The sequence below is a fragment of the Cnephaeus nilssonii genome, assembly GCF_951640355.1.
Source record: "Cnephaeus nilssonii genome assembly, chromosome: 21".
NCBI lineage: Eukaryota > Metazoa > Chordata > Mammalia > Chiroptera > Vespertilionidae > Cnephaeus > Cnephaeus nilssonii.
Window position 1 is genome coordinate 16,517,924 of NC_137092.1, and position 21,961 is coordinate 16,539,884.

A 21,961-nucleotide genomic window follows, 5' to 3' on the forward strand; every position below is an offset into this window, starting at 1 on the left:
TGGACCAGGGCCCAGACCCAAAGGCTCAGAGGACCAAGGAAATCAGACTCCACGAGGAGAGGCCAGGCCAGTGGGAGGCAGCAGGCCCTCCTAGCCCACATCCTCAGAGGAGCACCAGCCACTGAGGACCCTGGGAGGGAGCCGGTGAGTGTGTCCCTAAGAGGAAGTGGGTTCCACCTTTGCTCCTCTGACCTCCGGGCTTCTTTGTGGGAGGCCCAGGCCTGTCAGGGTAACAGGGCTACGCTGGGATCTGGAGGAAGGGAACCAGCACCCAGGACCCAGTGCGGTGGAACCCAGGAAAGCCATCAGATTTCCTAGCTAAGGAAATTTCTGACGTTTCCTGTGAAGACAGTGGGTGTGGGGTCAGGAACATAGCACTAAACCAGGGACTTAGGAGGCCTGGGTCCTAGTGCTTGACCTCAGCCAAGTCACTATCTCACTGGCTTTGTTTCCTTATCTGCACAGCAAGGGAGTTGGACTTGATCAATAAGGGCAAAAAAAGATGCTGCTCCTCTTCCTTCCCTCACCCACAGCAGACATCACTAATCAATCACGGTGCTCTTTTCTGCTGAGTTCAGATATGACCTTAACATCCTTTCCTAGGCAGCGCCTTAGAGCCTTAGGCAGCAAGGACCAATGGATTGGAGTTGGGATACGAGGTGACACATTTTTGCCATCTTTGCAATAGATGACAGCTGAGGTCCTTTCCAGCATTGATCAATCACCTTGTGCCATCCACATTTCCTTAGAAGGACACCTGGGTGTGTGTGAAGTTCTCTGGACCTGATGTTCCAGGTTAGCCTCCCGCAGCTCAGACACTGGCTACGGAGGAGGCCCTAGGGAGAGCCACGTCTTTCCTCTGTCCTGGAACTCCTGTCTAGGTTGTGAGGGAGGCTGTGTCCCCAGAGAGGCAGGGGCTGGCGGGGCACGGGACGGCCTTGTCCAGCCGCAGAGTTCTCAGAATGCAATTGCTGGCCACCTGGATTCTGGAGAGAGAAGGACAGTCTTAGGTCACACCCTCTACCCTCTGCCTTTTAGGCCTACCTGCAGCCTTACAGACCAAGACATCTGGTCTTAACAGACATTGGCCTGCATAGAGGAGGGCTAAATCCCTCTTGTTCATTCAACAAACATGTCCTGAGCACCTGCTCTGCCAGGCACTGTGCTGGGTGCTCTGGAAACCGAGAAGAGTGAGTCCCAACCCCTGCCCTCAGGGAACTCACACTCTGCTGGGCAAGGGGAGGCCAGGGTCCCGGGTGCTCAGTGGCGTGGCAGGTGTGTTTAAAACAGTGGACACCTCCGTGGTCAGGTCAGGGAAGTCTTTCCAGAGGAGGAGAAGGGCAAGCTAGTCTTGTAGGATGATTAGAAAGCTCCCAAGTGGCAGGAGGGTGTACTTGCAGGAAGCTGGTATGGGCAGAGGGACTGGCGTGCTGCAAACCCCATGAGGCTTGAAACCACTTGGTGCACTTGGAGAAACATGACCAGTTCTGGGAGGGTGGGCGATAAAGTTGAGGAGGGGGCACCCTCCCCGCACGCCTCCCTCTGAGTATGGAGGGCCTCGTGGGCCAGGAAGCCGTTTTAGAAAGACCATTCTGGCTTCCTTGGGGTACATGGATCAGAAGTGGCAAGACTGGCGGTGAGAGACCAGTGAAGAAGCTCTTGGAAAAGTCCTGACAAGAGAAATGTGGCTTGAAACTGGGGGAAGGAAAAATATATTTGGGAAGAGACCCAGCAGAAACCAGTGACTTATAGGGGAATGGGGGTGAAAAGAGTAGAAGGAGCCCTAGGATTCTGACTTGGGTGGTTGGGTGGCTAGAGGGTTATTAATCCAGATAGGGCACCTGGGAGGGAGCAGTCGGGGAAAAGGTTGGGGCAGCGTTGGCTGTGTTGAGTTTGAGAGGCCGTGGGACACTGGGGAGTTGAGCGGAAGCCTGAAGAGAAGTTTGGATAGAGACACGGACTGGTGACATCAGCTCTAGGATGGCAGCAGGTGGCAGGGGTGTGGGTGAGTGTGAACAGATACGAGGGCTGAGGAGGAGCCTGGGCACCAGCAGGAAGAGTGGGCAAAGGCCTGAGGTGGGGGCAGAGGGAGAGGGTGGGAGCGGCCCATGACATACTGACTTGAATTGACCAGTGAGAAGACGGGGGAGGGGGAGGGATGGAAAAGGGAGAGGGGAGTGTGCAGTGGGGGTGGGGAGGAGGGCACGTGCTCATCTGAGACAACATGAGTCTCTTCTTCAGGATGGGCAGGTTGATAAAGGCTGAGGGGAGGGAGCCCAGGTTCAGACTGGGAAGGGGAGGATGGGCGGGGCCAAGATTCCCGGCACAGGTTGGGGTCAGTCTCAGGTGGGTTTAGAGAAGACAAGCTGGGTGAGATGGACACCAACCAGAACACAGGCTCTGTGGCGGAGGGCCCTGCGGGGGGGGGGGGGGGGGGGCTTGCTGGGGCCTCTGTTTTTCCTGTGAGTTAGGAAGGGATGAGCTGCTGAGAGGTGAAAGGGGTGGGGCCTTGGCGAAGGGTCCCAGTGACTCCAGGACGAGGCGAGGGAGCAGTCTCTGGGCCTGCAAAAGGAGTGCTGGCAGCCGGGACTCTGTCCTCCCACCGCACCTCAGACCACTGACCTTCACCCTGACCCAGGCATCCAACCTGAACCCTTCCCAAACTAGCTTCCAGGAAGTCCTTCCTGTGATCTAGCTTTTCCCTGCACCCCCGTTTACCTGGCTTCCTGGGACAGGCCTGGACCGGCACTTCCGGAGGACCGAGTGCCAGAGGATGCACGGTGGGCCCTCACCCCCTGACGGCACCCCCACCTCCACCTCCACCTCCGCATAGATGTTGCTGGGGGCTTCCCCGGGGCTGCCCCGGCCCATGGCATAGAAGGCGATGGGCTCATCAGGCTCGTTGTAGATGGGGTTGGAGGGCTTGGAGGGCAGGGCCCGGCAGGGTCTTGGCGCTGGGCTCGTGTAGGCTTCGGAGGACAGCAGAGGTTTGGCGGGGACCGGAGGCTTGGGTCTCGGCGGCTGGGGGGGCTAGGAGAGAAAGTGACGCCAGGGAAGAGAGTGGGTCAGAGCAACCAGGTAGGGTCACAGCAGGAGCCGGAGCCCAGCCAGAGCTCGTGCCCTCTGCAGAACGCCCCCTCCCAGTGCCTCCTTTTTGTCTCCTGGGTCCTCACCTCCCTTCTGCCCCGCCTCCTCCCAGGTCTTCCAGCCCAATACCTCCTTTGGCTCGCTGCCCCCCTCTTTCTGGGGGAGGGCTCTGGGCTTCTCCTTTTTGAAGACTGGGCTGTACTGGGGGTGTGGGTCCTGGCTTTTGCTCCCAGCGTCTGATTCTTCAGTCCTTAGGGAAAGTCCTGCTGGCTCAGGGGTCTGCAGGGAAAGGAGGCTTGAGGGACTTGGTTGAGCAGGGACAGCGGGTGGGGGCGGGCAGGTGATCCAGGAGGACAAAATAAAGCAGTCCAGTGGAGGATGGGGCGAGGGGCACAGAAATTCGGCCTGTCCTGGGTTCCCTGGGTGAAGAAGAGGGCACAAAGATGGCAAGGAGACCAGAGGGAAGGGAGGTAGCTCTGGTCACTGGCAATCTCTAGCATTAAACGTAGTAATTTCACCTGGAACACAGGGCCAGCCTGGTTTCCGTTCGTGCCTGTGGTTGTAAACATGCAACAAGGCTGGCCAAGCCTTTAGCCTAACATTTTTTTGGCACGATAGATCTCCAAGACTGCTGTGCTTACGTTTATTTCTGCAGGTGCCAGAGGAATACTTCTTGGCGATATCAGCTGGATATTTTAGGGCAGAGAGACCGCCTCGGAGGAGACGAGCCTTACCGTGGGGCACTTCCCTCCCTCAAGAGGCGTGCTTTCAGTTCAGCACTTAGCCCTGGGGTCACGGGTGCTCCCAGCTGGCTCAGGCCTTAGGCTTGCCTTGTGCTCCTGCAATCCACCAAGTGCCCGTCTCCATCTGGAGGTGTACGGGCGCTGCAGGCTTCATGGATCCAAATCGGAATTCTTATTCCCTGCCCCATCCTCCTCCTCTCCCAGCATTCCCTTTATGAAGAAAAGGTAGCACCTCCCCGCTGCTGCCATAGCAGTACCTTGGGAGTCAACCTTGACCCCTCCCTCCCCACACCTGATGGAACACAGCCCTGCTCCTTCCACTGCCTAAATATGTTCACATCTGCTCACTTCTCTCCTTGCTCACAGTCACCACACACAGCCCGGCCTCTTCAGTCCTCCCCTGTGTGATCCTGCCCTTTCGACCCATTCTCCACTCTGTGCGCGCGAGCCTGCAGAAACTCTCCTAGCAATCCTTCGCTGGCTGCCCCTTGCTCCATGATCAAGTCCAAACTCCAAAGAGCTTGAGTGACAAGACCCTTTGAGACCCCATCATAGAGGTTGGTCTCCAACAGTTCTGCCTTCCGCTCTGTCAGCTCCAGCTGGTTCCCTCACCTGCAGACTTCCCTACACCCCGTTCTCACTGCTCCAGAATCTCCAGGTCTCCCCTATTCCTCACAAAATTCCACAAGAGTTACCTATAGGCATAGTTCCCACTTTTAACAAAACATTTTTATTGATATTGAGAGAGAGAGAGAGAGAGAGAGAGAGAGAGAGAGAGAGAGAAAGATCAATGTGAGAGCAAAACATCGATTGGCTGCCTCCTGCACACCCCCTACAGGGGATCGAGCCCAAAACCCAGTCATGTGCCCTGACCAGGAATCGAACCAGCAATCTTGCAGAGCATGAAACGACACCCAATCAACTGAGCCACACCGGCCAGAGCGACCCCACTTTTTTGAACTGATTCCCATCAAGCTCCAAGAAACCATTCGTGCCCAGGTCCCCAATGCCTTCTTGGCTAAATTCAATGGTCTGGACCCCTAGGCACTTGCTCTTCCCTGACTTGCTTTTTTTTTTGCTTGGCTTCCAGACCATCACACTCTCCTGGTTTTCTCCTCTCTCTCTGTCTGCTCCTCCTCAGTTTTCTTTGTAGGTTCTCCCTCATTTCTGCAAACTCTAAATTTCGAAGACTTGGTAGTCCTTTCTTTTCCATCTGCACTCACTCCTGAGTGAGATTTCACCCCTCCTGAAGGCTTCAGAAACAATCCAGCTACATGCTGATGGCTCTGAAATAGTCATCTCCGGTCCAGACCTCTATCCCAAACTCCAGACCCGTGTATTCCAACTGCCTACTTGACATCTCCACGTGGATATCGAATGGACATTTCACACTGTACCTGTCAAAACTGACCTCCTGATCTCCACTGCCCCCAGACTTGCCCCTCCTATGCTTCCTCCTCTTGTGGCAGGATAGGAAGAAGCTAGGGAAATTCCTTGACAAGTGGAATAAGGGAAACTGAGACAAAATAATTAAACAAGGCCAAACCATTTGAGCAATTTACAACAAGCTAATGAATCACAAGGTTTTATCTTCCCTGACCAAGGACACTTAGGAGCAAATGGTTGACACATTCCAGACTGGCCTGGGCAGACCAGCCTCGGTCTGGTCCCTCTTCAATAATGTTCGTTAAAAGTAAAACTAACCCCTGACCCTTCTATCTGCACATTCTGAGGAATCAATATATTGAAGGACACACCTGAAAAGCTAATGAATATTCTATTGAGACCCGCTCCTAAGACCTTCCCTAGGATTCCACTGGGCCAATGAAAGATAAGAAGCCTCAAGACAAAGGGTTCACAGTGCTCAGCTGGTTTGGCTCAGTGGACAGAGCGTGGGCCTGCAGACTGAAGGGTCCTGGGTTCAATCCCAGTCAAGGGCACATATCTCTGTTGCAGGCTCGATCCCCTGCTGCATGTGGGAGGCAACTAATCAATGTGTCTCTCTCACATCGATGTTTCTCTCTGTCTCTCCTCCCTTCCACTCTCTAAAAACCATTGGGGGGGAAAAATGTCCTCAGAGGAGGATCAACAACAACATCAAAAACCCCACAAAGGGCTCCCAGCGAATTCTTGTGAGAGCATGCCTACACCTATTCACTGTCCGTCTCCTCTCACTACAATGCAAGCTCCATGAAGGCAGAGATATTGTGGTCCGTTTAGTTTACTGTTATTTTCCCAGACCATGCCTGGCACAGAGCAGTCCCTCAGAATTGCCTGAACTTCCCCAGGGAGGTAATTCCTGACGCAGCTCTCCTCTCATCACACCCTCACACTTGTTTCCCATTATTTGTCTCTTTGCTGCTGGTTAGTAAGCTCTGTGGGTTTGGGACCCATCTGTCTGTCCATGGTGCTATTTCCAGAGCCTGCCAGCATCTGGTACATGCTGGGTATTCAGTAAATATATATATTTTTCAAATATGATTTCATTGATTTTTAGAAAGAGAAGAAGGGAGAGCGATAGATAGAAAAATTGATGAGAGAGAAACATGCCTCCTGCATGCCCCCTACTAGGGATCATGCCTGCAACCTGGGCATGTGCCCCTGCCATCTTGGTTCCTGGGTTGACGCTCAACCACTGAGCTATACCGGCCGGGCAATAAATATCTTTTAATTAAAAAATAAAAATAAAAAAGGCAAAACAAATGACCTGCCTGACCGGTTGGCTCAGTTGGTTGGAGCATCATCTGATGCACCAGGGTTTCGGGTTTGATCCTTGGTCAGGGCACATACAGGAATCAACCAGTGAATGCATGAATGGGTGGCACAACAAATCGATATTTCTCTCTCTCTCTCAAATTAATAAATTAAAACAACAACAAAACAAAATGAAACCCACAAATGACCCATGAGCCTGACTGGGTACTCTCAGAAGGCCATGTCTCTTGGTGGCGGGGCTGGCCTCTCAAGGATTCCCGCCCCAGCATGCCTCCTCCTCCAAGGGCTCCCAGGGAGAGATGGGCAGGAGGGCGCGGCTGGGCAGTCTTGCCCGCAGGAGAAAGTGCCTGGTGAGAAGGGGCGCTGGTCAGGGTGAGGGTGAGGGTCAGGGCGGAAGAAGGGGGGGCGTACCTGGCGGGCGAGGGGCTGGCTGAGCGTCTCCCCGTAGGGGCTGAGCGGGGACCCCGAGTAGTGCCGCAGCAGGTCCTGCAGCCGCGCGTGGGCGCTGTCCTCGCCCAGCACCACGTGGCGGCCGTCCCGGAGCTGGGCCAGCAGGAAGTGGCGGCAGCAGGTCCGGCTCCTGGAGGGCCCAGTCGGGATCAGACCTGCTCCCCAACACCCCCACCCCTCCGGGCCGGGGCCACCAGCACATGGCGTGACCCCTCCCCGCCCCGCGCCAGGGGGTCCCGCTCTCAGCGGCGGGATGGGGCGGAGCTGACGGAGGGGCTCCGCGAAGAGCCCGGCTCACACCTCCGCCCGCCCCCCGCCCCGCCCCCCTGATGAGCCCGACCGGCCCGAAGCCCGCTTCCGGGTCGCGGGTGCGGGCCCCGCCCCTCACCTGTAGGTCAGCACAAAGGTCACCGCGCTCTCGCTGAAGCGCACCAGGTAGCATCCCTGCGGCTGGGTCTCCAGCAGCCTTTCGGCCTCTCTGTGGGTGACGGAGAAGGGACAGACGGGGCGCTGACTCTTCCAGCCCTGACCCCCGTTTCCCCGGCTCTCACGGGGGACCCTGCCCCAAAGCAGGTGAACTGAAGTGGCTGGAGAAGGTGGGGATGGGAGGGAGAGGATGTGGGCACTGCTCTTCCGCTGTAGGGCCTGGGCGTGGACGGGACCCAGAGGTCCCACCCAGGACGACGCCCAGCCCTGCACCCTCCCGGCCCGTCCTGGAAGGGCAGCTGGCTGTGGGCTGGCGGGTGGGAGGAGTGGGGGTGGCGGGGTGGTGGAGCGGGGAGTGAGGTGGTGGTGGTTCTGGTGTTGGTGCTGCGGCTGCACCCACGGGGATGGTAATAGACTTCTCGATGTCAAAAGTCAAGCTGACAGAAGCGAAGCTGAGAAATGGAGGAGGAGGAGGTGGGAACTGCAAGGCAGGCAAGAAAGAGGAGAGGGCTGGGTGAGCCAGAGGTAAAGATGGCGTGGGAGAGCGCCTGGAAGACAGGTGGAAACCATGAGGGTTAGAGGCCTTCGATAATTGAGTCTAGAGAGGGGAAACGGAGGCACAGAGGGGGTTGGACTGGAGCCTCTCCAACCATCTCCAGGAGAGATGCCTTGGGGAGTGGCCTGGACGTGTAGCCCCAATCTACGCCCGACTGGCTGCGGACCCGGGCCTTGGCCCTGCCCGACTCTGGGCCTGTTTCCTCCGCGGTGACTCACCTCCGAGTGATGAAGCCATGGAACCAAGGAGGGGCGGCCCCGTGCTGCAGGAGCCCATGGGCCTGGGTCTTCTGGAACCAAGCCCGGGTCTCAGCCTGCAGGGACTGGCCTCCCTCCTTAGGCACCTCCTCAGCCTCTCCAGGGTCCTCTGGACGGGAGGCGGCCCCCGGGGCCTGGGGAGATGCCTGGTGAGGGGAGGAGTTCAAGGAGGGAAAGTCGCCATGATGAGTGGGCCCTCTCCCGACTCCAAGCCAGCGGCCACCTTCTCCTTCTTATCCCCAGACCCTCCTGGGCACGGAGGATGTTCCCAGCCCCCAGCCCAGTTGCCTGTTTTAAGTACAATGGCCCAGAAAGTGCTTCCCAAGGTGTAACTTAAATCCCGTCTTCAGCTCCAGCTGTTCTGGTTTCTGGGAAATTTCTTTCTACTTCCCTTGTGGCCTTTAAAGCCGTAGCAGCAAGCTGTTAAATTATGCCTAAATGGGGGTGAAGTCTTCCGGATGGACAGACAGTCATACCCTGGCCTGGAGGATGAAGACAGCTGATGCCGGAGGTCACCCCAGAGGCCAGAATAAGGGAGAGCTCACCCTACAGTAGGAGGGACTGAGCAGGTTGGCAGGGAGGATCTTCCAACCACTGGGTAGGCTGGAAGGACTGAGATGGGGGTGTGCCAGGCAAATAGAAGCCACAGATACAGATGCCATTGCCTGCTTCCAGGACTTGGTACACTCACTGTACCTCGGTCACCTGGGGACTCGGGACAGAGGAGCAGTTCAGCACACGAAGGAGGGACTTCCCATCTCCTTCTCCTCTCTGTGCGCCCTTGCCCTGGAGGCAGCCCCAGACCGCTCCTGCTTTCTCCCATTGGCCTTTCTCCATCTGTGTGTCCTCACCCATGGGAGGCTTCAGAGCAGATGAAGGAGCGGAACCCCAGGTTCCCACTCACCGCAGCGTGGACATCTGGGGCTCTGGGGCTGAACGGGGCCTCTTCAGCCTGCGGGGCCTGGAGTCTGGCCTCCTTAAGCAAGCCCTGGCAGCTTTTTCGAGTCAAGTCCAAGGGCTGGAAGGTGGTGAAGGTTGGAGTGGGGGTTTTGTGACTTCCTGTTAGCACAAAGAGGACAGTGGGGCTCTCAGTGAGAGACTGCCTCTCTCTGCTGCCCACCCTCCCCCAGGCTTAGAGTCCCTCTGACCAGGGACCTGGAGGATAGGGACAGTCATGACAGCAGGAGAAATGCAGGTAGGACAGTGCGGGGGGTGGGGGGGGAGAAGGGGGAGTTTATCAGGGGAGAGGAGTACGGAGCCAATGAGGCGAAGAGGGGCTTGTTGGGGAAACAGCACCAGGAACGGAGGTGGATGTCAGCTGGTCTGGTGGCCTGGAAGTCAGTCCCACAGTCAGGGAGCTGAGGCATATCTCTTTATTTTTTAAAAAATATTTTATTGATTTGAGAGAGGAAGGGAGAGGGAGAGAGAGGTAGAAACATCAATGATGAGAGAGAATCGTCGATTGGCTGTCTCCTCAAGGCCCCCTCCAGGGATCGAGCCAGCAACCTGGGCATGTGCCCTGACTGGGAATTGAACTGTGACCTCCTGGTTCATAGGTCGATGCTCAACCACTGAGCCACACTGGCCAGGCTAGGCAGATCTCTTTAGTGCAGCCCCTTTTCTGGCCTAGGGTCCCCTGGCTTCCCCCATCCCTCCCCCCTCCTCCCTGAGAAGCACACAGCAGAGCCTGTCACCTTTGTTCTCGGGGCTGAGGGGACCCGCAGTCCCAGAGAAGGAGAAGGGGTTGTGGGCCCCCTGCCGGCTCTGGCTTGGGGTAGGGTTCTGGCCCAGGAGAGAGCAGGGTGTAGGGGTCTCGTTGTCCCCTCCCACCCACATTCTTAAACATCACACTTACCTTGGGGGCTTATCTGGGCCAGGGGGAGCTCCATGGGGGCGGCCTAAGACGGAGCCCAGGAGCCGGGTGTGTGTCTGCTCTCAAAAGGTGTGCACCCTCAGCAACTCTTCTCTCCCCCCGGCCCCCTGGCAGGAAATGTCGCTCTGCCCACAACCCTAGCCCTAGCAGAGGACCCACGTCATGGAAAGCCATAGACAGTTGTCCCGCCCCCGGAAGCCAGGCGGCTGAAGGTGGTGGTGGTGGGGTGGTGGGTATTTGTGTCAGTCACTCTGTGTCTGGGTGTTAGGAAGTCCATACTGCTAGCTGACCTCGATCCCCCCTGATTCTTTCTTTACTCCCTCACTCCAGACTGGGACTTCCCTTTCTCTCTCTCTGTCTCTGTCTCAGCTTCTGCTCTGAGCGGTGGCAGTGGGGACATCAACCTTAGAAAGATAAGCCCTATAAGGTGCTCAGGCTTCGTACTCCCTGGAGACTTAGGCTCAGAGTTATGTTCTTAGGACACATGAGGAGGGGAGCAGGCAGGGCTGCAACAGGAAGGATGTAGGTCAGACTTCTGGAAGGACATTTTGAGGTCATATGAAATCTGTGAGACAAAGGGTAGGGAGGAGGGGGCCTGGCTTCATCCTCCAACAGATACAGAAGTGGGTTAGGGCAAACCAGGCAATCCTGGAGGAAGGAGGGAGAATTCCCTCCAACTAGGCAGACTGTCGTTAGTAGTAACACTACTAGCAGTTGTTAGTAACTTCAATGCTGGTATCTCGCCGTGGGCTTGTGTCTCCTGCTGTACTAGAGGACCAATCCCATTTCTCTCTCGTTGGATCCCTCACAAATGAGAAGGAGACCGGGAACATCATCCCCATTTTCCAGAAGGGAAAACTGAAGCTCGGGGAAGTGCCTTAGCCAGGGTTTTTCAGTGTCTCAGAAGTTGGTGACAGAGTTGGAACGGAATCTAGATCTCTTCCTAATCTCACTGTGATTTAGGCCAACGGTCCTTGACTGTGTGCCAGGCACTGTTCTTGGTGCAAAGAACCCAGAGAGAAAAAGGATCTTTTTTCAAGATGTCAGGTGGCATGACTCTGTATATAGAAAACCCTAAAGACTCCACCAAAAAAAACTATTAGAAACAATAAACTAATACAGTAAATTTGCAGGATACAAAATTAATGTACAAAAATCCGCTGCTTTCCTATATACTAACAAGTTTCTGAAACTTCAAAAAATGAATGAAAAAAAAGACATCCTCTTGCAATTGCAACCAAAAGAGTAACAAAGGATGTGAAGGACTTATATACTGAAAACGACAAAGCATTACTAAAAGGGATTGAAAAAGACATAATGAAATTGAAAGCTATTCCATGTTCATAGATTGGAAGAATCAACATAGTTAAAATGGCCAGCCCCACCAGTGAGCCACACTGGTTGAGCATCGACCCATGAATCAGGAGGTCAGGGTTCGATTCCTGGTCAGAGCACATGCCCAGGTTGCAAGTTCCATTCCCAGTAGGGGGCGTGCAGGAGGCAGCCGATTATGATTTTTCTCTCATCATTGATATTTCTCTCTCTCTCTCTCTCTCTCTCTCCCTTCCTCTCTCTGAAAGCAATAAAAACATATTAAAAAAATAATATGGCCATATTACCCAAAGAAATAGACAGATTTAATACAATCATCAAAATCCCAATGTCATTTTTGTTGTTGTTAATCCTCACTCGAATATATTTTCCCATTGATTTTTGGGGAGGGTGGAAGAGAGAGGGAAAGACAGAGAGAAACATCGATGTGAGAGAAACACATCAATTGGTTGCCTTCTGCACATGCCCTGACCAGGGCCTGGGCGAGGGAGGAGCCTGCAACCAAGGTATGTGCCCTTGCCCAAAATCGAACCCGGGACCCTTTGGTCTGCAGGCCGACGCTCTACCTACTGAGCCAAACTGGTTAGGGACCAATGTAATTTTTTAAAGAAACTGAACAAAAAATTGTCAGATTTGTATGGAATCACAAAAGATCCTGAATAGCCAAAGCAATCCTGGGGAAAAAAGAATGAAGCCGGAGGTATCACACTATCTGACTTCAAATTATACTACAGAGTTATGATAATCAAAACAGCAAGGTATTGGCAGAAGAACAGACACACAGACCAATGGAACAGGATTGAGAGCCCAGAAGTGAAACTACATTATATGGACAGATAATTTTCAACAACAAAGGAGCCAAAAACACACAATGGAGTAAAGAAAGCCTCTTCAATACATGGCGCTGGGCACATTGGAAAGCCACATGCAAAAGAATGAAACTAGATTATAGTTTGTCCTTTTGTACAAAAATTAATTCAAAATGTCTCAAAGACCTGAGTATATGATCTGAAACTATAAAGTACATAGAAGAAAACATAGGAACTAAACTTAGGGACCTTGGTCAGAGAGAACATCTTATGAATTTGACCCCAAAGGCAAGAGAAGGGAAGGCAAAAATAAATGATTTTTATAGAGAGAGAGGAAGGGGGAGAGAAAGAGAGAGAGACTTTGATTTGTTGTTCCGCTTATTTATGCGTTCATTAGTTGATTCTTGTATGTGCCCTGACCAGGGATCGAACCTGCAACCGTGGCATATTGGGACGATGCTCTAACCAATTGGGCTACCTGGCCAGGCCTCATGCAACTCACTTATACATTCTGGAGCAGCTCAGCCTGGTCCAGAGGGATCACATGGTGAGTTCCTGCTTTGCTTGTCCTACGTTATAACTCCTGGATCAGATAACATTCAGCTTATGAGGGCAGCTCGGGTTGAATACCAGTAGCTATTTTTCAGAGGTAATTCTCTGTTAGAGAGGGCATGACCTTGTTCCAGAACCTCAGGGGATGTGCTGCAATGCTCCATCAGAACTTGCCAGAGACTCCACACAGCATCCTTCTCTGCCACCGGCATTTCCAGCCCCGCTGGACATGCTGGGTCACAAGGCCCGAGAGCCAGAGCAGCTGGTTCACAGCCCGGAGCGGCTGCAGGGGCACCTGAATCTGGGCTGCACTTGAAACTGGCAGCCTTCGGTGTCTCCCAATAATTAGTCTGAAGTGGTATTCTCAAGCTCAGCCTACCTTGCCTCCAAAATTCAGAGGCCAAGTGAATGCTGTGCCCCTTTCTTAGTGCTAGGAATTTCAGGGTGCAACATCTTGTCCTTGCCAGCAAGCTGCAGACCAGGGCTTTTGGAAAGGAGGTCGTGATCTAGGGCATCTGAGATCTGTGTCCAGTGTAGCTCGGATGATGCACGCTACGGATCGAACCAATGCCTTTCTTCGCTTTTTTTGCTCCTCCTATCTGCTGTCAGGGAACAAAACGGATGCGGTTTTGTTTTTACCAGCTCGTCCTTTGTGTCTAGACTTTACCAGTAGCCTACTATTACCTTGTATAATAAATTACTATTTTATAAATAACTGCCAAGGGCTGGCCTTGTGTTTTTTGAGGATTGCCTGGCACCACGTTACAGGTAGGAGAACTGCTGCCGAAACCGGTTTGGCTCAGTGGATAGAGCGTCGGCTTGCGGATTCAAGGGTCCCAGGTTCAATTCCGGTCAAGGGCATGTGCCTTGGTTGTGGGCACATCCCCAGTAGGGAGTGTGCAAGAGGCAGCTGATCGATGTTTCTCTCTCATCGATGTTTCTAACTCTCTATCCCTCTCTCTTCCTCTCTGTAAAAAATCAATAAAAAATATATTTAAAAAAAAAACACCCAAAACAAACAAGTAGGAGAACTGAGATCAAGGCCAAGAGACTTAGCTTCAGTCGCAGGGTGAGAACATTAGTCTCAACGGGGGGCTTCCGCTTAGGACTTCTAGGCTCTGTGGGTGAGGAGGGAGTGTTTGCTGTGAGCATGCGCTGTGCCGAGTGCTTTGCAAGGATGCGCTCATACACCCTTATACCAGGCCGATGACGATGCTCATTACCATGCCCGCTTTACAGACAGTGGACCTGAGACTTACTGGTACGGAGGATAAGCAACTTGCTCAAGGTCACGCAGCAGGGAAGGGGGCAGTAGAACAGGGTGGTCCGACTTCATATCACAGATTGCCACCTTCGCCATCACCTGCCATCTAATTGATCGGCAGGAGGCGGGGGCCGTCTCAGTGCAGCCCCTGAAATGCCAGCGCTCTGCTCTGCGTGGCTGGAATTACGCTCTGCACAGCCCACTTCTGGAAACTGCCTACCACTTTGTGATAATTGCAATGGAAGCATTTTTCACTTTTAAAATGGAATCACTCTCTCTCTGTCTGGAGGCCTGGGCCCAGGCCAGCAGCACTGGCAAGTGGAGGGTTTTCTCCGTCCCAGGTGCAGCTGACCCATCGCACAGCAGCCCTGTCCAAACGCAGCCGGGCTTTTGGGCTGCCAGGAACCTCACGTGTGTCTACACATTTCATCAGACCAGTGTTACTCGGAGAGCCTGAGCCTCTCTGAGGCTGTGGCTGCTTCTCACCCCTGTTTGTACCTCAGCCCCTTCCGCCTTATGCCAAGGTTCCGGGGTGAGTTACTTCCCCCCCCCCCAATTTTTTTATTAAGGTATTATATGTGTACATATCTTACCATTGCCCCCCCCACTCCCATATATGCCCTCACCCCCCAGAGTTTTGCATCCATTGGTTATGCTTATATGCATGCATACAAGTCCTTTGATTGATCTCTTATCTCCCCCACCTCTCCCTAACCTTCCCCCTGTAATTTGACAGTCTGTTTGATGCTTTACTGTCTCTGTATCTATCTTTTTGTTCAAGTTTATAATGTTCTTTATTATCCATAAATGAGTGAGATCATGTGGTATTTTTCTTTCATTGACTGACTTATTTCACTTAACATAATGTTCTCCAATTCCATCCAGGTTGCTGCAAATGATGAGAATTCCTTCTTTTTTATGGCAGCATAGTATTCCATTGTGTAGATGTACCACAGTTTTCTGATCCAGTCATCTGCTGACGGGCACCTAGGCTGTTTCCAAATCTTAGCTATGGTGAATTGTGCTGCTATGAACATAGGGGTGCATATATCCTTTCTGATTGGTGTTTCTAGTTTCTTCGGATATATTCCCAGGAGTGGGATTACTGGGTCAAATGGGAGTTCCATTTTCAGTTTTTTGAGGAAACTCCATACTGTTCTCCACAGTGGCTGCACCAGTCTGCATTCCCACCAGCAGTGCACGAGGGTTCCTTTTTCTCCGCATCCTCGCCAACACTTGTCGTTTGTTGATTTGTTGATGATAGGTGTGAGATGGTACCGCATTGTTGTTTTGATTTGCATCTCTCGGATAATTAGTGACGTTGAGCATGTTTTCATGTGTCTCTTGGCCTTCCTTCTGTCTTCTTTTGAAAAGATTCTATTTAGGTCTGTTGCCCATTTTTTTATTGGATCATTTATCTTCCTTTTATTAAGTTGTATAAGCTGCCTGTAGATGTTGGAGATTAAACCTTTATCAGTGATGCCATTTGCAAATATGTTCTCCCATGCAGTGGGCCTTCCTGTTGTTTTGTTGATGGTTTCTTTTGCTGTGAAAAAGCTTTTTATTTTTATGTAGTCCCATTTGTTAATTTTCTCTTTAGCTTCCATTGCCCTAGGGGCCCAGGGTGAGTTACTTGATCTCTGCACGTTGAAGCGCCTCCCCTGGAAAATGGGAAAGATCACCTCTATGGAAGGAGGCTCAGAGAAGAGTTTGGGGGCATCTGGGCCGAACCTCGGTAAGAGGTCAAGGGTGAGTAGGGTGCCCTAGGAACAGGGCAGTCTGAGCCAAGCCTTGGGGCATGTGAAGAACACACAGGGTTGGACCGGTTTGCAGTCTCCACTTCTCTCCTCCTCTCCCCTGCTCTGGGCTCCCGGGGAGCGTGGGCACTGCCGGAAGTTCTCAGGCTGAATGTGCTGTTAGAGTGCATCGCACCACGCACCCGGCAAAGGACGGAGCTGGCTGGGGTGGCTGCGACAGCTGTGCCGGGGTTAGAGCTGGCAGTGCCCAGAGGAGGGGGGGAGAAGGAGACAAGGTAGGCTGAGAGCCTGCAGAGAGAGAGAGAGAGAGAGAGAGAGAGAGAGAGAGAGAGAGAGAGAGAGAGATATCTTGGTGACTCGAGTCAGGGTCCGTGACTGCTTGGAGGGGATCAGGAAGGGAGGCCGGTGGAGAAGTGTAGAGGATCCTCATGGTTTCAAGAGACCCCAGAGAACCCAAGGAAGCTCAGATGTTCTGAGGAATCTGTGAAGCTAAGGGCATCAAAGGCCCCAGGAAACTTGGGGGTCAGGACAATATGTTCAGGAGAGTTCGGGATCTCATGGACTCTGGGCGCTGGGCCCGAGGTCTAGAGGGGATGGGGAGGATTACGGTTCCCACTTTCTCTCCTCCGGCGTCCGGAGTGTGGACGGCGGCTGAGGAGGAGTCAGGGCAGCGAGTCCTGCAGATTCCTCGGTGCCTCCCTGGAGGCTGAGGTCCTCACATCACCCACAGCCGCCTGAGGAGGAGGCAGGTGGGCCTGCAGATGTCTCGGGTCAGGCATCGTGCTGTGGGGTGTGCGGTGGACTTTCCATTTGACAGGTGAGCCAGGCTGAGGCTAGGAGAAGTAAATCATCAACAGTTTGCTCAAGCAGACGAGTAAGTGTGTGGAACTAGGATTCAGCTCAGACCTGGCTCCATCGGCAGCATTTGTTCCTCTTTGCCTCTGGCTGGTTTGCTATCACTAATTCATTGAGCATCTAGTGAAAACCTATTATGTGCTGGAGAGTGTGGTAGTTTCAAGGGCTACAAAGAGAAATAAGACACGAGGGCAGAAGAGATACATAGGCAAACAAGCCCAGGCAATTCAGAACGACAGCAGCTAAACTAGAAGCACGAGGACCAGGAGGAGTAGGAAGGAGTGGTCCATCTGCCTGGGGTAAGGGTGTATGGGGGAAAGAGGTCCAGAAAGGTCCCAGAGAGGAGGTGGTAGCTGAGAGGGCTGGCTTAAAGGGAGCAGGTGATCCTCAGGATACATGGGAAGCGGGGGCGGAGGGGAACGGAGGAGGGTCTGGGTGGAAGAAGCAAAGTGAGTGACGGCGTGGAGGCGTAAGGGCATGGAGGCAGCATGGAGGCAGCATGGAGGCATTGTGTTGGGGCGGGGCACATCCGGAGAGAGCAGAGAGTCACTCGGGTTCCCTCCCTCTCAGGTTGTGCCAGGCTGGTCCTGACGCATGATCTTACAGGAGAGGGGACGTAGGCAGAGGTGCAGGGGGAGAGGGCAGGAGGGGCCATGCACGGGAAACCAGGGTGGCAGCAGGGAAGAAATTCTGAGAAGGTGGAGAAAGATTCTCAAGAAAATGAGCCGGGACTCCTGCTCTCCGGGAGGCAGAGGAAGGAGGGAGTGTGGGCGGCAGGGCAGAGGTTGACAGCTGAGTCAGGCAGGACGCGGTGCGATGGCAGCGAGGGGCCACCCGAGTCCATCTCTCCGAATGGCAGGCAGGGTGGGTTCGCTGCTGCCCAAGCAGGAAGGATGGAGGTGGGACTGCAGACAGACTGCCGGGCGAGGGGGCACGCGGGCGTGGGGGGGGGGGGGGGGGGGGGGGCGGGGGGGCGGGGGGGCGCGGAGGAGGCGGGCCGCATTTGGAAGCAGAATCACAGCAGGGAGAGACCATTCATTCGGGAAGGCCATGGGTGAAACCTGATAAGAGGCACCAAGTGCTTTGTAAGCTGCAGAGCCCTGTGGCCATGACTGTGGTTGTCATCTAATTGTGACAGCCTTCAGCTAGATGCTGCCGGAGCCCAGCCAGTGCTGGGGACCTGTCGCCTGGAGGGGCAAGTGACAAATATTATGCGTGCCATCCTTTGCATTTACGCGGACCGACTCAGAAAAACATCTGGAAGTGTAAATGCACATCTGGGAGATGGGATTGTGGATGATTTTGTGTCTTATTTTTGCTTCTCTGTGTCTTCTCTTTATGATTTTAAAAGCACATACAGTATTGATAGAGTGAAAAACAAGCAGTTTGCTTTAAAAAGGGGGCGCCTCCCTGTGCGGGTGGTGGAGGTGCAGGGGGGCTGAGGGCGGAGCCTGCAGCCTGGCTCTGCCCTCTCTCCACCTGGCTGGGCACCACGGAGTCTGACCCACATGCATTGTCCAAGAACGTGTTTCCTCCCTGTTCTGGGCTGAGCCGGAGTCGGTTGTTGTGGACTTAGGACTGGCAGCATGTTTTGTGTCTGGGGAAATAAACAACAGGCAGTACACAGAGAAAAGCAGACACTTCTCAGAGATTTCCTGGCAACTCTGCCCTCACCCTCCCCCCCCCCCCCAAAAAAAAAAAGCAGCCCTTCGTTTACAGTGTCTTTGGGGCCATAAAAAGTGAGGGCATCCTCCCCTCCCGACCCTGAAGGATCAGCCTCTACCTATGGTGGCTCTCACACACCCCTCATTCCTCAGTACCATGCCCCTCGCCTTTTCCATCCCCCCATCCTCTGCCCAGCTTTGCTTCCCAGTCTGAGTGTGGACCATCATACCCCAAAGGTCTCCCCACATTCTTCCCCACTGGGCCCTCGCCCTCCTCTCTGTCCTAGAAATGCCCTCCCGGGCCCTGTGAGCCCCTCTCCCAGCGCTGCTCTTCCCCCCTGCTCAGAATGCTATCCAATGTCAATAATCCCTTATGCTGGGAAAGAGCTTTCTAGTTCTAACGAGAGTGTGTGTGTGTGTGTGTGTGTGTGTGTGTGTGTGTGTGTTAAAATCCACTTTAGGAGAATGAGTCAGTGATCTGAGAGGCAAAATGACTTTCCTAGGATCACATAGCCAGTCCTCGGATGCCCAGCGCCTTCCACCACCTCCTGCCTCAAGGGCTGAAAACAAGCTGAATTGTGCTCTCTTGTCCCTTGGTCCCTTCCCTCTCTCTCATCCAAAGTCTTTTTTCCCTTTCAGTAATCCCTCTAAAGGACAAATCTGCCTTCCTCTTCCATGCCATAAGGAAATATACCATGGTCACTGTTTTTGATGTGAACTTTCTTAGGAAATCTGTCTTGTGCCTGTTCATTTGATAAGAATGTCATCGTGTGCTATTATGTCAATATTCTGCTTTATTTCTATAATGTTTTTCATAAACGAAGGAAAGCATTTTCTTTAAAAACGTAGGTGTTGCCCTAACCGGTTTTGCTCAGTGGATAGAGCATCGGCCTGCGGACTCAAGGGTCCCAGGTTCGATTCCGGTCAGGGGCATGTACCTTGGTTGCGGGCACATCCCCAGTGGGGAGTGTGCAAGAGGCAGCTGAATCAATGTTTCCCTCTCATCGATGTTTCTAACTCTCTATCCCTCTCCTTTCCTCTGTAAAAATTCAATAAAATGTATTAAAAATAAATAAAAAAAAACGTAGGTGTTTTCTCTTATTAATTCTGTATCATATTTATAGCAGAGGAAAAACTGTTTTAACCAAAGTGTAAAATGGTTAACAGTGGCAACTGATAGAGTCTGCTTAGAGTTTATAAAAAATCCATACCAAATAGACATTCACAAATAAAACAGGCACTTGGACAAACCCTTTGAAAGCAGACCTCGGGTTGTCACCTAGATCCTATGCACAGATTTGGTTAAAATGCCAGATCTAGAAACGTACTGCCAGGAAACCAGGAAGCCAAGTGCCCACAGAAAGGGGCGGTTCTCATATAGCTTTCCGCGGCTTCGTCAGGAGCGACGGATGCAAATACCGTCTGTGAAGCCTTAATCTAAGGCTTTCACGCGGCGACAGATTTCTTCTGTGAAGTCTGAGCACGTTGCGTTGCCTCCCAGATCTTTGGGCCTCACTTCAGTCAGCATCAGGGGTAGCTGAGGACTTGTCCTCAAGCTCCTGACTATCTACCCGAGGCCTCACCACGTGCCCTCTCCTCCCCTCTGACCATGTGCCAGGCCCTCACAGTACCCTCTCCTCTGGCTCCATCCTAGCCTTACCAGCCTGGATTCCTAGTTTGGTATATGTTCATCCTCCCTCATCCTCTCCAGGGATGGATAATGCCACTAAGTGTCCACTCACTAGTGACTCCTTTAGACAAGTGACCCAGCGGGGCTCTTACTCAGGGCAGGCAACCAGGAGAAGGCCCAGGTGCTCACACCTTCTGACACCTGGGCAAAGACCAGGACGGTGAGGAGATGCCAGACACTGCCTCTCGGCCCCACAGAGAGGGGAGGAAACCAAAACCCACCTTCTCACTCCTGGGGCAGGCAGGGTCGGCCCCAGGGTGGTGCCTGGGAGCCTCCAGCAGGAAGGAAGGAGACCTTTGTTGTGGGGCCATGGCCCTGTACTGACATCTCCCTTGTTCTAACCCCCAACAGAAGGTTGGAGACAAAGGCAAACGACTTCTAGACCAGGAGGAGCACCCTTCACACGAGGCAGGAGAAGGTCCAGGTCGACTGCTTCCTGTCATCCCATCCAACACCCTATCCTGGCTGGACAGGCTCAGGCTCATAAGAAGACATACATTTTGGCACCTAAGAAACTGGAAGTCCTTCAGTAGAAAAGGTAAGCAGACTTGAAAGCATATGAAAAACAAGTGCTTATAAGGAGTAAGTGTTTTTTCCATCCTTTTCCTTCTTGTTCTTATTAATATCAGTTATATAGATGTCAGATTTCCCCCAAAGAGCCCAGCTGCATGGTTCACTGGTTTGAGTGTTGACCTATGAACCAGGAAGTCATGGTTTGACACCCGGTCAGGAGACATGCCTGGGTTGCAGGCTCGATCCCCAGTGGGGGGGCATGCAGGAGCCAGCCAATCAATGATTCTCATCATTGATGTTTCTTTCTCTCTCTCTCGCTCTCCTTTCCTCTCTAAAAATCAATAAAAATATTTTAAAAACTCCCCCAAAGGGATCCATTATGAATTTGATTGACTGGAAAGGTTTCAGGAAGGATTATGAATCTTCTTGTTGAAAAATAAAGGCAAAAAATAAGATTACTTGTAGGTATCATTTATCTTTAGTAAAAAATAGCTCTTGGGATGTATTAAGGAAGCTACAGACATTGCTTTGCCCTGACTTTCTTCAGTTCACTGTCTGCAAGGCAAGGGGATGAAGCGACTTTGTCCTTATGGACTAAAGCGTACAGAACCATCACTGACATCAGTGAATGTCTTTACACTAGTACTGATGTCCACAGGGGACACAAATTCTCCTTCATCTGCCATCTTTAAGGTATATAATTGGTTATGCTTCAGAAAAATTTCTCTCAAGTTTTTCTTCCAAAGACCATGACGGTGAGAAGGGAGATTTGTGCATAATAGCATCTAAATGATTTTTGCAGAAGTTAATTAGAATGATGAGATGCCCCTGGCTGGGCATCTAAGACCTGGTGCCCTGCCATCCAAGCTCCTTGGACCTGGAGGGGGCACAGTGTTATGGAGCTGACCTAAGAGCATGAAACCATGAAGGGTGTTTCTGGAATCTCTCTTTTAGCCTCTGCATTTCCCTTTATGCCTCTGTGGTAAGTGTCCATTCCTCCCTCCCCAGATCAACCTATTGTCTGTCTCCAGCTGTCTCTGGGAGAGGAGACCCTCCTCCCCTCCACACAACTTCCCTGTATCGTTGGGAAGTCCCTTCTGAAGTCTAACCCTCATCTCTCTTGCTACCTTGGTTAATCCCCTTCTTTCCTAGGACATGGCTGGCAATAGAGTTTGTATTCTAGCATCCCTTCATCCTTCTCCAAAAAGGTCTTGGCCAGCCACCACCTGCTCATCTTTGGAGATGGAGCACAGACAGAATTTTTCTGAAGTTCTCTTTCCTTCTGCATCCAATCCCTTCCTTAAACCCCTCCACATTCAGATGACCTGCGCTTCCTGGGCACGCAGGGTCCAGCACTGTGGAGGTTAGGGGGCATGGGTGGTGAGGAGAGGGCTGGAGCCCACTGCGGCCCTCCGGGC

The 21,961-nt window shown here is 52.8% G+C and overlaps 1 protein-coding gene across 1 annotated transcript; it reads right to left on the minus strand.

Annotated features, from left to right (window-relative positions):
- Positions 1 to 10,176, minus strand: SH2D2A (SH2 domain containing 2A). The gene is given in 9 exon segments (XM_079761303.1): positions 1 to 872; positions 875 to 986; positions 2,719 to 3,030; positions 3,217 to 3,366; positions 6,957 to 7,125; positions 7,384 to 7,473; positions 8,196 to 8,380; positions 9,139 to 9,293; positions 10,090 to 10,176. Coding segments are annotated over 9 exon segments (1,257 nt in total). The 5' UTR covers positions 10,124 to 10,176; the 3' UTR covers positions 1 to 822.
- Positions 10,177 to 21,961: the final 11,785 nt, after the last annotated feature.